Source organism: Dreissena polymorpha, chromosome 7, assembly GCF_020536995.1.
Source record: "Dreissena polymorpha isolate Duluth1 chromosome 7, UMN_Dpol_1.0, whole genome shotgun sequence".
NCBI lineage: Eukaryota > Metazoa > Mollusca > Bivalvia > Myida > Dreissenidae > Dreissena > Dreissena polymorpha.
In genome coordinates this window covers 77823261-77837944 of record NC_068361.1, presented here as the reverse complement: position 1 = coordinate 77837944, position 14684 = coordinate 77823261, and the positions used below count along the sequence as shown (strand labels likewise).

General features: G+C 34.5%; 1 protein-coding gene across 1 annotated transcript; it reads right to left on the bottom strand.

The window, feature by feature from the left end:
• Positions 1-3063: 3063 nt before the first annotated feature.
• LOC127839850 (uncharacterized) lies at positions 3064-5157 on the bottom strand. The gene is made up of 3 exons (XM_052368240.1): positions 5104-5157; positions 3471-3687; positions 3064-3281 (listed from the first exon to the last, which is right to left on the bottom strand). Exons 1-3 carry the CDS (start codon positions 5155-5157, stop codon positions 3064-3066), a joined length of 489 nt encoding a protein of 162 aa, XP_052224200.1.
• Positions 5158-14684: the final 9527 nt, after the last annotated feature.

Below are 14684 nucleotides of genomic sequence, written 5' to 3'. Positions count from 1 at the left end.
AAACATGTATTGAATCGTTAAAACCAATCAATACTGATGCAATAAATTGACAGTGAATTTGATTCCAAAACGTAACATGTGTATAAGTAGACAGTCATAAGAAGTTAATGAACAACTTTCAATCTTTATCGATTTTCTCCGGTAGATGACTCGTGTATTGTAATACCCTAAAATCCGTGTTGTCGGTTGACATGCCAGATACCCGTGTTATCAGTGGACAGGTCAGATACAAACACTCGTGGTTGATGGAACAGCAGATTAGGAATGTTTGAATACAATATTTGTCCTGCTGTATACCCAACCTCCGCGCAGTGATTTGACGGGAACCAGACTGGTTGGTAATGTCCCACTTAATGCCATAAATGGGACATCATTAAACACTGCAGGAAGAGTCTTCAGCTTTTGAAAGGCTGTCCTGAATTCCTTTCCCCTAATAATGAAAGAAGATTTAAACAACAAAAGTCGTAATATTATTATAACTATACTAGAGTTCTCTTTTACATTTTTAGAACCATTAATATCAGTAGGGTGCTTTGAAAATTATAAAGAGAAAATATGATGAACATAATTTTATATACATGTATTAAGTGAAGATAAGGCAAAGACTAAAACAAACCTAAATGCATCAGTGAAGTTTCCATTTTTAATGGCAATCTAGAAATTTTAGTAGTCTACTTCTTCTGTGATCATTAACTTGTACAAGCACTCACAGCTCAAGCACAAAACATTTTACATGAAGTTGACTGAATTCATATAAAATGGTGTACATATATAATTAGACATGTATACCTACATCACAACGGTTAATATTTAGCTATTGAAATTGTCTTTGTGCATAAATAATGAAAGGGGAAAAAATACCAATAAAAATCATTCTTGGAAGAAATGATCAATACATTAATGATCAAAATATACAAATGCCCTGCAAAAAAATTTTATCCTCAAAATAACACATGTGTAAATTATGGCCTTTGCTGGGAGTTGAACCCAGATTTCTTCCCACAGAGCAGGGGAAGTGTTCTTACATTGAACTACAAAGGCTAATAAATTGTATATGAAATTAAGAGGATATATGTCTTGACTCTTCTATGGGGCCCATATTCCCTACTCACTTACTGCTGTTTTTGATTGTGTATGTGAATACATGTGAAATCCTGTATAAACAGTATTTTTGTGTGAGTTCTTGTTTACGCCACATTAGATTTAGTTTATAGAGTAAACGTATGTTAAAATCAATGCATTAATTTATGTACTGATAAGTATGAGTACTCCTCTTAAATATAATTACAGTTAATATGTTTTTCCTGATGTAAATTATTTATTGATACATGTACTCAGTGTGCGAAATTCGCACTAGCTTGAAGGGTTTTGGCTAGTGAAAATCCTTTCGAGGTAGTGGGAATTTAAAAATGTATATAGTCGGGCCAGTAAGAAATTTAACTTTTCTATACAATACATGTGTAAAAGAATTTGGGGTATTACTTTAAAATTTGAATTTCGCACACTGCTTGTACTACTTATGTTATTATTATTTTAAACGTTTTGTAACCTTGCTTAATCATAATTTCAAGTGCTTGTTAAAATAATGTATATATGTCTATTAATGTTATTATCATATTGCATGTATTAACATCTGTCCACATGGGCAATTGGCCTTCTAAAAATGCTGTTAATAAAATCTTGAATCTTACTTAGTTACTAACCATTCTTTTACAATGTGACATTCATCTATCACTACCCCTTTTACATGATCAATGAATTGTCTTTTGCTCAGCAAGACTTTTCCACTGACTGTTAAGAAGTGCTTCAGGATGAGAAAACACAATTGCGAATTCCCCTTCTGCAATATTCTGGATCATATCTTTCTCCATAAGCTATAAATAAATATACCAATAGTTGCTAACTTACAGATTATATGATGTGAATAATAACTCTTCTTTCACTCTTGGTCAAGTCCGAGTGGAAGTAATATGGTACTACGTTTACTGGTATAATTATCGATTATTATATATATATTATATTTCTTGAATAATAATAATATGGTATATATACGGACTATAAATACAATTACAATGGCTTTATATCAGTACAGCAAAGCATATACATGTTATATAAATATCTATCATTTATTCTAAAATATCATTTATTCAAGCAGTATTAAAAATAATTTGAAATACGTCATACAATGAATTAAGGCTAGTCAGTGTTACATGTACTTATTAACAATTATTGCTGGATCTACTAAAGTGTTAAAATTCCACCACTTAAAATTAATGTAATATGAATGTTATGATCATTTAAAAAAAACAACACTTATCATACCGGTAAAAACAACGCTGGTCCATTATATCAACTAATGTTATCTTGATTTAACTTATAACTGTTGATACCGTGTGTGATTTTGAAAGTACTATGAATGGGTCAGAATTATTTGTACCAAAAGATTAGTGGGTTTTTTCAAGAGGTTACTTTTCCGGGATACATACATTCCACACATAAAGAGATGTTTAAATGCCACAAACAAAAAGGTACATATATATTTTGTTTTGTTGAAAATATTGGTATAAAATAGTCACAAAAAGGTATGCAAAGTCTCTGAATCCGGGTCGTTTCGCCCTAAATCCCGTTCGCCCCGAGTCGTTTCGCCCCCCGAGTCGTTTCGCCCTGGGTCGTTTCGCCCTAATTCCTGGGTCGTTTCGCCCTAATTTTTATACGTATAGCGATATTAAAGGATTTATCTTAGGCTTGTCAGAAGCTGAATGGGATATTGTTTATACAGTATTATATTATCTTAATTACTGTTTATTTTGTCTTTTGAAATAAAACAAGTACAAAGTTAATTATATTGCATATATTTTGATAGCTCTAATATGTTTGATAGCTGTAATATGAATAATAAGAATACACATGTATAAACAAAACATTCAACACAATGTCGAAGCACACATACACAATAATTTGACATACATTTTATTTTATCTAACATAAAACAACTGAGAAAATCACATCGAAATACAGATTTCATTTTATATTTATTATAAACAAAACATCAGGACACGGACTTTAAGAAATGTGTGTGGATACTTCATTCCCCATGTATTTGTCCCACAGGGATTGTATCTTTTCCTCCAATTTGGTGTATTTGGTTGCGACATCACGATCCAGGTCGTCGGCAGCTACTGCGATAGCGACGATCTCTGCCTCAGTCATCAAGGTTGGTACAAGAACGTAGATGGAGCAGCCACCATATCTAACGGTAGTGTTCAGCTTGTGGTGCCAACCTGAAATAAAGAAACAAATTATAATGGATAATAATATATGATTTGATATTTTTATACATGCGCATAAGCATCAATTATATTTAATTATTTTCATAAGCAATATGGTGTACAAGTAAGAACATCGCATTTCCGTTTTTATGATAAGTCAATTTCACTGAGTGAGCCACACATTTTAATACTATTATTTACCTTCGACATCATTGTTTGTCCGTACTGAACGTCTAAATATGGACCAGTTTTCAGGATTGAACAGCACGTGCTGGAGCCACTGACGATCCATGTATGTCACGAGGGAATCGAGCTGCGGAGTGTTCGCGCGGTCTCTCAACGCTGCAAACGTCTCCCGTATGTGTGCAGCTGGTAGGAAGGGCAACGCCATCAGCTGCCTCATGTAGTTGTACAGTGCCTGTCGACGTTGTACGTGGTTACTAACCCAAGGTCCTGGACTTTTCGCCAAACAGCCTGTGTCCAGTGAAACACACAACCCTTGATAGTAACGCCAGAAAAAAACGCGCCGTACAGCCAACCAAGCAGCTGTAATTATAATGTATTGTTAATTAACAATACGTATTTCTCACCACTGAAATTACAATAAACAAATAATCTGTCAGTCATTCAGAGCTGATGAGGGTACTGATTATCGAGAAGTCGATAAGGCTATTACTGATGGGGTTGTATAGAGGTAAGGCTGTAGTATGGAATACTTAAATAAATATTTTTTAATTTGTTAATGCTTTACAATTTAATATTTAACTTATTAATGTAGAACCGTAACTCATGTACAAATTTTAAAAATGTTGGTAAATTTATTAAAGTATTAAATAAATAAACATTTGATTTTTGTAAAAATTGTAATATTGAGAATTATTGTAAAATTAATCATTTTTTCGTACAACCAAATACATGTAGGTATAATAAACATATATGCGCGGTTTACGTTTTTTTCCTATAATTGTGTGCACAATAAGTTTTCCATACGTAACGGGATCTGCGTTTATTGTTTTATGACAATTATTAATTCTTAATAATAAATAGTTATTAATAAATATGTGCATGCATTATTTCTTTGTTTATTGATTATATTTTTATTTACTATTTGTTCATGTATTAAATATTTCTACAACTTCATAAATTACAAGCATGATTTGAACTTCCAATTGGAAAATGTGTTTACAAAATGAGTATTGCTTTGAGAAACCGGGTCTTAACGCAAGTGCGTAAACTTCTATCTTTAAAAAGAATATATAGATGTATGTCTCATTGTGTACATATTGTAAAGCTCTGTTAATGTGTGTAAATATTGAAATAAATATTAAAAGAAAAGTATGTAGCATATATCAAAATAATAACAGTTTTACAAATTGCGTTAAGACCCGGTTTCCATATGCACTACGCATTTTGTAAGCATATTTTCCATTTTAAAGTCACATCATACATTTAATTCATGAAGATGTTACAATCTTTAATACATGAACTAATAATAAAGAGAAGATAGAATCAATAAACAAATAAACATAAAGATGTAAAGGAAAATTACAGTAAACAGAGAATAAAATGGGCTGTTTACATCACCGACTTAATTAATTATTTACATCTTTCATCAAAGAGTGTCAGCGCTTAAAGCTATTGAAGTTGAAATATGGTAGAAATAATATTTGTTAATACCGCAAATCGAAGAATGGACAGAATGATTAATTATTAAACTATGAAAATTTTATTACACATAAAATTTTATGACAAACGGCGTATTTTATAACGACGACAACATGCAGACAAATAGCGCCGACACGAAATATAAATAAAATAGATAAGCATCTCGTACCTGTATCACATGTCCGATGTTGCCTTCTGTCACATAAATCACATGTGATGGCATGTTGGCGAGGTGAGATTATCCGATCACACGAAATACACAATTCGTCTGCCATAAGCTGCCATGGCCAAGTTGCTTTTTATATACACTTTCGGCGAATATCTTGAGATCAAAAGATGCAAACTGGCTTAAAGTTTATAAAAACAATATCACGCCTTTATAATGTCTCCTTTTGATGTTTCTGTGCTAGTAATTAGTCAATCATCTGATCACACGTCTTCCGATCTAAGTGTGTTTGATAATTGTTAAATTGATCCCGAAATTATTTTAATTGGCAAATCAATGCATCATACCTCTGCCAAACTAATTAATCGTAATACTTTACGTTGTAACACAATGAATCATAACGTTTCCGTTAATTAATTGCAATTAAAATCAAACGGATAATTGAGCAAACATCAAATTTGTAATAATTAAATAATCTTAATTTCCCATATATGATAAAACAAGTACTAAATTAAAATTGCAATTAATAATAAAATTTGTATTAAAAATCTTAATTTCCATATATGTTAAACAAATACTATTCGGAGCGAAAGAATCCTTTACAAAAGCCTAATATTACATAATAATTAAATAAGGGCGAAACAACCCACTTGTAAGGCGAAACGACCCTGGGCGGAAACGACCCGGGGTGACAGAGGGCGAACGGGATTAAGGGCGAAATGACCCGAGACCCAAAGTCTCCTGGTAATGAAATAAGTCTTCATAATATTTCTAATAGTAATAATGATAATGCAATGCAATTACCTCTACTTCTCCATCACATTCATGGTAAGAAAGCCTACAGGCCTTTACATCATACTTTTTCAGAGTTTCAATCTGCTCATTTTGAATGATGGTTAATGGAGAGATGACTAATAGCGTCGCTTGCGGTTCATCTTTTTTCACAATTGACAACAACTTTGGAATTATCTGATACACCAAACTCTTTCCATAACCTACAGGAAGGTTAGCAATTATGTCTCTCCCTGCTAAAAAATGTTCCAAACATTCAATCTGTTTCGCTTTAGGCTGAAAAGATGGACAAAATTCAATAAAAGCTCTCGTTATTTCAGAAGTGAACGCCATGTTTACAAAATCGAAAAAATGTCCCGTCGTTATTTTTACTTTTTTAATTTAGGTAATTTATTTTTTTATTATGAACCTAAACTTATTCAATATGTTGAAAATCTAAAAGAGAATGATACTGCTTTTCATAATATAACACTTATAAAAAAATAATATCGTCCTACCGAATTGTAGGATTTTCTTGTGATGGCAGAGGGTTGTATGTGAGAGCAAGGAACGACAACTCTGCATGGAGATTGTATTTTTTTGTCAGTAATTTTTTTCCCGCTGATGGCCACTAGATTGCGTTACCTCCCCTTATCTATCGCTACTCTCAATATAGGGATCGGTAACAAGCTAATTTTACCGGTCCAATTTTGGACGGTTATTTATAGAAACATATCAGGGGAAGTAATCCGTGTACCATTCCGGTTTATTTTCCCGAACTTTTTGACAGCTGACAGGTACGAATAAAAGCTCGTTCTAGTCAAATAAGATTCATAATGCATATGCAGCTTGAATACTAAATGATATTATATCCTCGAGTTACTTAAAAGTGGAAATTCTTGATTTGTGAGCATGTGAATCTTTGTATTTGATCTAGTTATGAAATGAATGATAGAGAGATTAAAAAATAATCTGGGAACCCCTCGCGCGAACCATAACATTGTAACGTAACGTCACGTTACAGCGCTATCGATTGCTCTTCGCGTTATCCAATCAAAATCGCCGATACCTTAGCCTGTACCTGTTGTATATTATAGTTAAACGGAGTCAACGGCTATATTCAACGGGGGACCAGTTAATGATGGCACGTGATTGCTATGGCAGCGGGATACAGTATATTTTGGACAGTAAATTTATTCCCGCTGGGTCTGACAGTATTTCTATGTCACGATGGCCTATGGGAGTTAAGCATTGTGAATAAAAGTGAGGGTATAATAAAACGATATGGCGACAATGCGATAGTCATATCGTACTGTCGCCATCGTATCATCGAATTGTCGCCATCGTACTATCGCTGTTAATGTTCTGTCGTCATCGTATTATCACATTGTCGCCATCGTACTATATCGCACTGTCGCCATCATATTGTCGCACTGTCGTCATCGTATTATCGTATTGTCGCCATATCGTACTATCGCATTGTCGCCATCGTACTATCGCACTGTCGCCATCGTATTGTCGCACTGTCGTCATCGTATTATCGCATTGTTGCCATCGTTACTATCGCGTTATAGTATTGTCGTCATCGTATTATCGCAACGTCGCCATCGTACTTTCGCACGGTCGCCAACGTATTGTCGCACCTGTCGTCATCGTACTATCGATTGTCGCAATCGATCGCACTATCGCATTGTCGCCCTCTGGATTTTAATGTGTAACCACGATATGGCACTTACGGTATTCCGTAATTAAATAAGAATGACACCACTGACATAATTTAATTTGTACAAGTGACGTATTTCACAAGTGTATTTGTGGATATATAGTGGAACCATATTTCTATCAATAAACACGGCCCCCGAGATTTCAGTCAAGAGAGAAAGTGACGCGCATCATCTGATGTGATAATCTTATCTACAAATGTACAGACATATGGTGTCCCAAGTTTACAAGAAACGCGCTTTATCAACAATGGGCAAAGCGAATATGTACTTGTGGAAAGCTGCCGTATATATCAGGCGCACTCCACCAGTCTTGCATCGATGTTTCCAATCTTTGTTTATGGAAACGCAACGCATGATCATCGTCGGTGTGTGAATTCTACATCATTATTATCATTTAATCATTATCATCATCAAATCGCTATAGATCTAATCATTTTTATTACTATCATCATCATTGTCACCATCGGGCATCGTCTAATCATTCGCAATAGTTATCATCATCCACGACATAATTGAACATCGGCAATACTCACTTTGACATGGAAACATCAGGACTAAATATGCCTGAAAATATTTATTGCTTGGAAAAATGATAATAATAATCTAATAGTTATGAAGTATGTAGATAATAACAGGTAACTGCAACATCGTTGTGTTATAATAAGGTGAGGCTTACTTAATAAACTAGTACGACGCTGCATTTTGGAGTGGATGAAAATGTTTAATGACTAGTAGGGTTACTCGCCCTTGAGTCGATTTTTTTACCCGAGTCGGACATTTTTATCTTTGCAATTGTCAACATGCGCATTGTTTGACATAAGTTAAGACTTTGTGATAAATACTTTACCCTTGATGCGCAAATTAATAAATTATCTTAATCAAATGTTATCAAATATTTTCTAACGATTAAATTATATATGTAACAATTTTATAATAGTTTCCGGTGACGGTAAATTCATAATTGGAATTTTTTTTCGATCAGCTTATACCATCGGTTTTTTTGGACTGATACATTTCATAGCACTCACCAATGACTTGATATAAAAAAACATTATCTCTTTTTTAATAATGAAAAGCTATTTTCAGTGGTTCTTTTTTTGGTATAGATTTCGCAGTTAAACATGTGATACAGCACAATTAACCATTGAGTTGAACGCAATTCACCCTGATGGCGAACACGAGTTCAACTACAGGAAGAGGCATACGGATGAGTATTAACCACATTCTTTCAAACTAGCACGACTCAATCTATAAAGAACCTCTTAGCTCAAAAACAACAATGATCATATTACTGTTTTATCTCTGTATTTTCAAACTTTTCTGTGCCGCCCAGTGCTTCATATTGCCCCGTTGTTGTTAAGTTCGAATAGACATTTGAAGTGACCTTGTTATTTGTCCTCTTCTAAAAAAACTTATTTTTGTCAGAAAGTTTGACAAATTATTAAGTTAATTAATTTATTACAGGACTGTAACTTTGCATATTTGAATTTTAATACATCTTGGGCATGGATAACCCCAATCATGCAGTGCTTTCGACAAAATATGGTACTCAATGGAAGCACCAGCCGAGTCCCGGCTTTTATCAACGAGCTTGTTAATATAGAATCGTACCGCTAATCCGTCCTACTCAAGGGCGAGTCACCCTAAACAATAATGACACAATGAGCATTGGCGTTTAATATTTCCTTGATTTTATTAGCTGTTTTAGATTAAATTATATAATATAAAATAAATGGCTAGTAACAAAACATAAATGGCAATTGAAAGGTTTAGGCATTTTACTAGTCCAGAATTCTTGATCGGTAATAGGGAACCCAAACTGCCTCATAATTTCGACAGTTAAATGGCATTGAAGTCAATATACCGGTAATATTGCGTCACATCTATATTCTGGAATGGACAATGACTTAAAATGATCATACATGTGTTAATATGAACATCTGTTTTATTTGTTTTGTTTTTGCTTTTGTATCTGCCCTTCTCCCCCAAACATTCTGATCACCATGAAATATCTTTCAAATCGACACAAACTTGTTTAATTTTTGACACTATCATTACGTCTTACGAGTTATATCGAATCACTATAATTCGATATTCATATTATAACATATCTTTAATTATTAATTGTATAGTAAGGGCACGTAATGCTGAACGGGTATCTATTACCAAACGTAAAATAATCCAACCGTCTGTTTCAATACTTTATGTGTACAGCAATTAAATCAAAACATGTCACTGTATTTCTGAATTTTTTTACTAGTCTAATGTATGGTCATTTTAATTTAATACAAATGATATTTAACAAATGTTATTGCAATAAGCGTTTAGTTTTATTTATGCGTTAGCATGTTTGCAATTTAAACTCATGCAATTCATATGACCGTGCTTGTCAAATCTTTAAACAAATCATTCTAACAAATTACTGACAAAACTTATTAACCAATGTAAAGTTGAAACAATGACACATGAATGGTAGAAAAGAATACGTAGGTCAGGTGTTCGGAGTTCGATGCACATATTTTGGCTATGGCATTTTGCCATAAAATGTATGGAAAATAACACACAACATACTGTGACCCACATTGCATAAATGCTCAATTTGGCATAATTCCCGATTGTTACAGTAGTATTAAAAAAAAATAAACAAACGCAATGGGGTTTTCATTTAAAACAAATAATTAACGAGTTTTTGGGCTCGCCTAAACTAAAACACTTACGTACGTACCGGCTTAACATATATTGAAAAAACCGGAAATAAGAACGTGGCAATACCTCGTCCAGCACTTAGCAAGATGTGACGGTATAAGTATAAAAATGAACCGCAATGGAGCAGATTTACTATACATGGGGTTAAAAAAATAATGATTACAATACATGTTTTTATTTTATGTTATAAACAGATTTAGGCGCGTCAGATAAGCAGGGGGGGGGGGGGGGGGGGGGGACATGCGAACATTCACATTTGACCCAGCCACTATTCCAATGACAATTTTGATCCGAGTAGAATCAGCAGTGTATGGTGAGCAGATTGTAATCTTTGTCTGCATTCATTTTCTCAAATTCAGAATCATCCCCTTTGTTGTGCATCCCCTCTGTGGTGTGGATTTGTAGTATTGGTCAGGTCTGTGAAATCTTGCATCACACTGTTGTACTCGAATATTATAAGTGCCAGGGTGCAGGATCACTTTATGGGGTGCACACCATGGATTTTAATGGATGTAAACACACCGGTAAGTGGTGCTTTTTTCAAATAACTTTTTTAAAACAATTTTTCTTAAGAATATCAACTAGTGCATATATGGCAGTTTTAATGCGGCTTATGGCAACGTGAAAAACATCAGAATTACTTTATTTAATTAGCATAGGTTCGATCTATACTGCATTCATGTATACAGTTATGCAGCACGCAACGTCAAATTTTGGCCCTGATATCAGACGTAATCATTAATAAATTCTTAAATCTTGAGATATCGGCAAAAACTGCAAGAAAAACTGTCACATATTCACTAAAGATTATTGCAAACATATTTCAATAACTTGAGATCTTTGCACGAATAAAGTTCTTAACGGTATGTTTTCATTCTGACCAGCCCGTGTGTAGACTCCGTTGATCCTGCACCCTGTCCAGATAGGATATAAAGGTTTTGTAGTTTTTTTCTTTCATCCCACTGCCGCGAGTTAGACCACTTGTGATCTTTTGATACCTCATAAATTTTTGCTCAATGACAATATCACTGCTTTGCACAGCCCGTAATTTGGTTGCCTTGAAGTATGGGCAAGTTTATTTGTCTTCTCTCTAGCCGTCGCGAGTTTGATTAAACTATCAGAATATGTAGCATCTGCTAGCGTCGTCTTGCCCCTATGAAGTGAAGAGTACATCTCCTTGTCATGATCCAGCAATATCTGAATATCGGGATCTTCCGGGGTCAGTTCGGCTATAAGGTGGCTGTGTAGGCACTTGTATACAAGATGGCCCACACGCCGTAATGACAGCTTTCGCTATCATGATATGCACAATTGCATTTCCCAATAGACAGTCTCAAGTATGTTTTTGAGACCAGTTACTTCGGTCCATGAGTGATCCTGTGGCACCCAGAAAGTCCATACGTGTATGAAAACACCCCTACATCAGACCAATGTTTTTCATGCAACTACTTAGTGGCGCACCTATGATGATTTCCGATAATTGTTACAATCTTAGGAAGGTTGTGCTTCGTGGCAAGGTTGCAAACAAAGTCGAATGTTGACAAAATGCACGATTTGTCACCAGAGTACATATTGATCATAGGCAGGAATTTGACCAACTGCCCAGGCTGATAGCTTCCTTGGTCAAGATATGCATCATTGTCTGACGTTTCGGTGTTGCCCGCCAGAAGCTAAGGAGACCTCAAACAAAATATCGATCCTTTTGTCATAATCCAGAAATTGGGGTCCAAACTATGGCGTTTGACATAACAATCATTACGTCTGAGTAAAAAAGTTATGGACTTGCGGTCCTTTTTATTTTGTCGGATGCCATTTTGGACACTATGTTGGATTTCTATGTAACAGAATAAACTTACATTATGTCTGATGATCCTGATGTGTTACACCCCCCCCCACACACACACCAAAAATGTATGTATAGACACCAAAATTATCAAATTTGAGTGGATAGTTACATAACTATGTTCATTTATAGTTTTTGGTGGCCATCCTGGCGGCCATCTTGAATCCAACTACAAAAACTGAATCAAATGGTGGTTTTTTTCACCCTGTTCCCCCTTTCATCATGAAAAATAAAATAAAATCTTGAGAGAACACTTTTACACCTGTTGTTGCAAAGTTCTAATGTTATAGAAACATTTTAATAAATCAGTTAGTTGAATATTTGCGACCGTAAACATCCCCAAAAAAGATGACCATATTCAACATACTTTACGACAAGCAGTTACAAAGTTATCGTAGGAACCGGAATGTTATTTTCCTTTTAATGCAAAATCGTTATATTAAGGATATTTTTACACTGTAATGTATCTTAATTTATGCCAGGTTCCATCCAAATTAGTCACACTCTAAGGTTTTAGCTGTGAAGAACATAGGTAAAAATAGCTAGCAAGCTAGCTCAGTTCAAAAGCCGACATGAAATTGTTTGTTCAAATTAGCCATATGAATTAATTATACAGTAATAAATAAAAAGAACGTATAGAAGTAATTACCACTCTCTTAGACCTAGAACTTGTAACTTAATCTAATATAGATAATTAATCTTTTCAGAAAAGTCATTTTAGTCTGAAGACGTACATCATCAAGCATGGTCGAGACAAGACGCATGTCTTCAACTAGAATTAGCGACACTATTTAAGATAAAGGTATTGACTCCCCCGTGCAAGAACTTCGAACCCCTACATAACTCCCTACACTCTAGAGTGTCAACGTCATGAAAGGGCACCACCTTGACATGGGTAATTGTAGAGAAACTGCAACCGAATAAGAAAGGGAAGTGGAAAAAAAACAGGTCTACGCCAAGTACTACGACGACACTATTTTCTGTGTTTCCTTCAGCACCTACCAGAGGAAGTTAGACAATGTTTGTGCTTTATGAGCTATGGATGAAGATCTACTACCAAATACGATTGTTAGAGAGAGTGGTCCGGGATGAATTTTATACAACTATAGCCAACTGTCAAATGGACTTATATATTTATTAGGCTATGACAGGTGTAATTGAAATAGGCAACACTATGTTAGGACGATGTTGAAAAAGTGCATGAGAATGTGATGAGATCTTTGACAAGGATACTGCCACTGCCCCCGAGTCCTAAAAGCATAAGAGCAGCTCTACAACAATTGAGGCTCAAAGTCAGTTTCTAGTTGTGGAAAAACAGGAGAAGGAGAAGGGGAGATTATCGCTCATGCATCGGACAGTTCCACAAAGAAAGGGGTAGCCTATCCCTTGCGATGATTTGGGATGTTGTTACAAGTTATCTTAATAGGGCGTCAGTTTTTTGCTTCAGAGATAAGGCAATATTAAAATATACCGAGTTTGCGCTAAAATGTGAAGTGTTTGTCACAGTGTACGAAGCCGAGTCAAGACAACCATGACAATCAAAACGGTAAGAATTGCTTGTTTTTAGCAAAATTGATTTAACTATAGGAAATAATTAAACATTTTACATGTATTGGTTCTATTTAAATGTGACATGATATTTCTGTTTCAGTCGTTAAAATGACAAGTTCACAATGTATAACGCCTTGTAGAAAGTAAACGTTAGATTCTGATTATGTTGAGACTCATTCAAAATTGCAAACGGTCCCCGCTAACATTCACCAGCTTACAAAAAACAGAGACTGTTGTAAATCAGAATTTTCTGCCTTCAATATGATTTCCAAAACAAAGCTATGCTGTGTGAACTCTTTATATCCTCAAAAATAATCAATTCATTCACTACAGTATGTACTGTTTTAAAAAAAGGTGAACATTGTTAAACACATGAAAATCAATTTGATATACACAAATGCTTATTTTATTTGACTTTGTTGTGTTATGGGCTCTATGTAGTAGGTCATATGCTAGAAAACATTTATATTATTTAAATGTTATGCATTAATTGATTACTATTAGTATTATATAATTTTCCATTTTTGTATTTTCAGATTACCAGAAAAAAGCATCCAAACTGTGGCAACATATACAGGCTGCTAAGAAGGTGTCATTCAACAAAACGTACAACTAATTGAATGTGCCTTTATTAAATAAACTTGTTATATGTGTTGTTGTTATTATTATTAATACTGTTATTAAATCAATTTAAATGTAAATGTAAAATGCTCAGTTTTTGTTGGTATTATAATAACATTATCTTCATTGCCCCAATGTAGCCCCAGTGTGGCGACAACTTTTTGAATTTTGCGAAAATAAGGTGCGACAAACATTTCAAAGCTAAGAGGAAACACTGGGTAGGCAAGTTAATAACGCAAGGGTTACATGTGAGTAAAGACAGCCCATTTCCTCTGCCCATCTTACCAATCCATCAAGAGACAACTGAATACATAGCAATACAAGTGGATATGGGGTTTGAAATATTGGTATAAGTCAGAGAAGAAAGC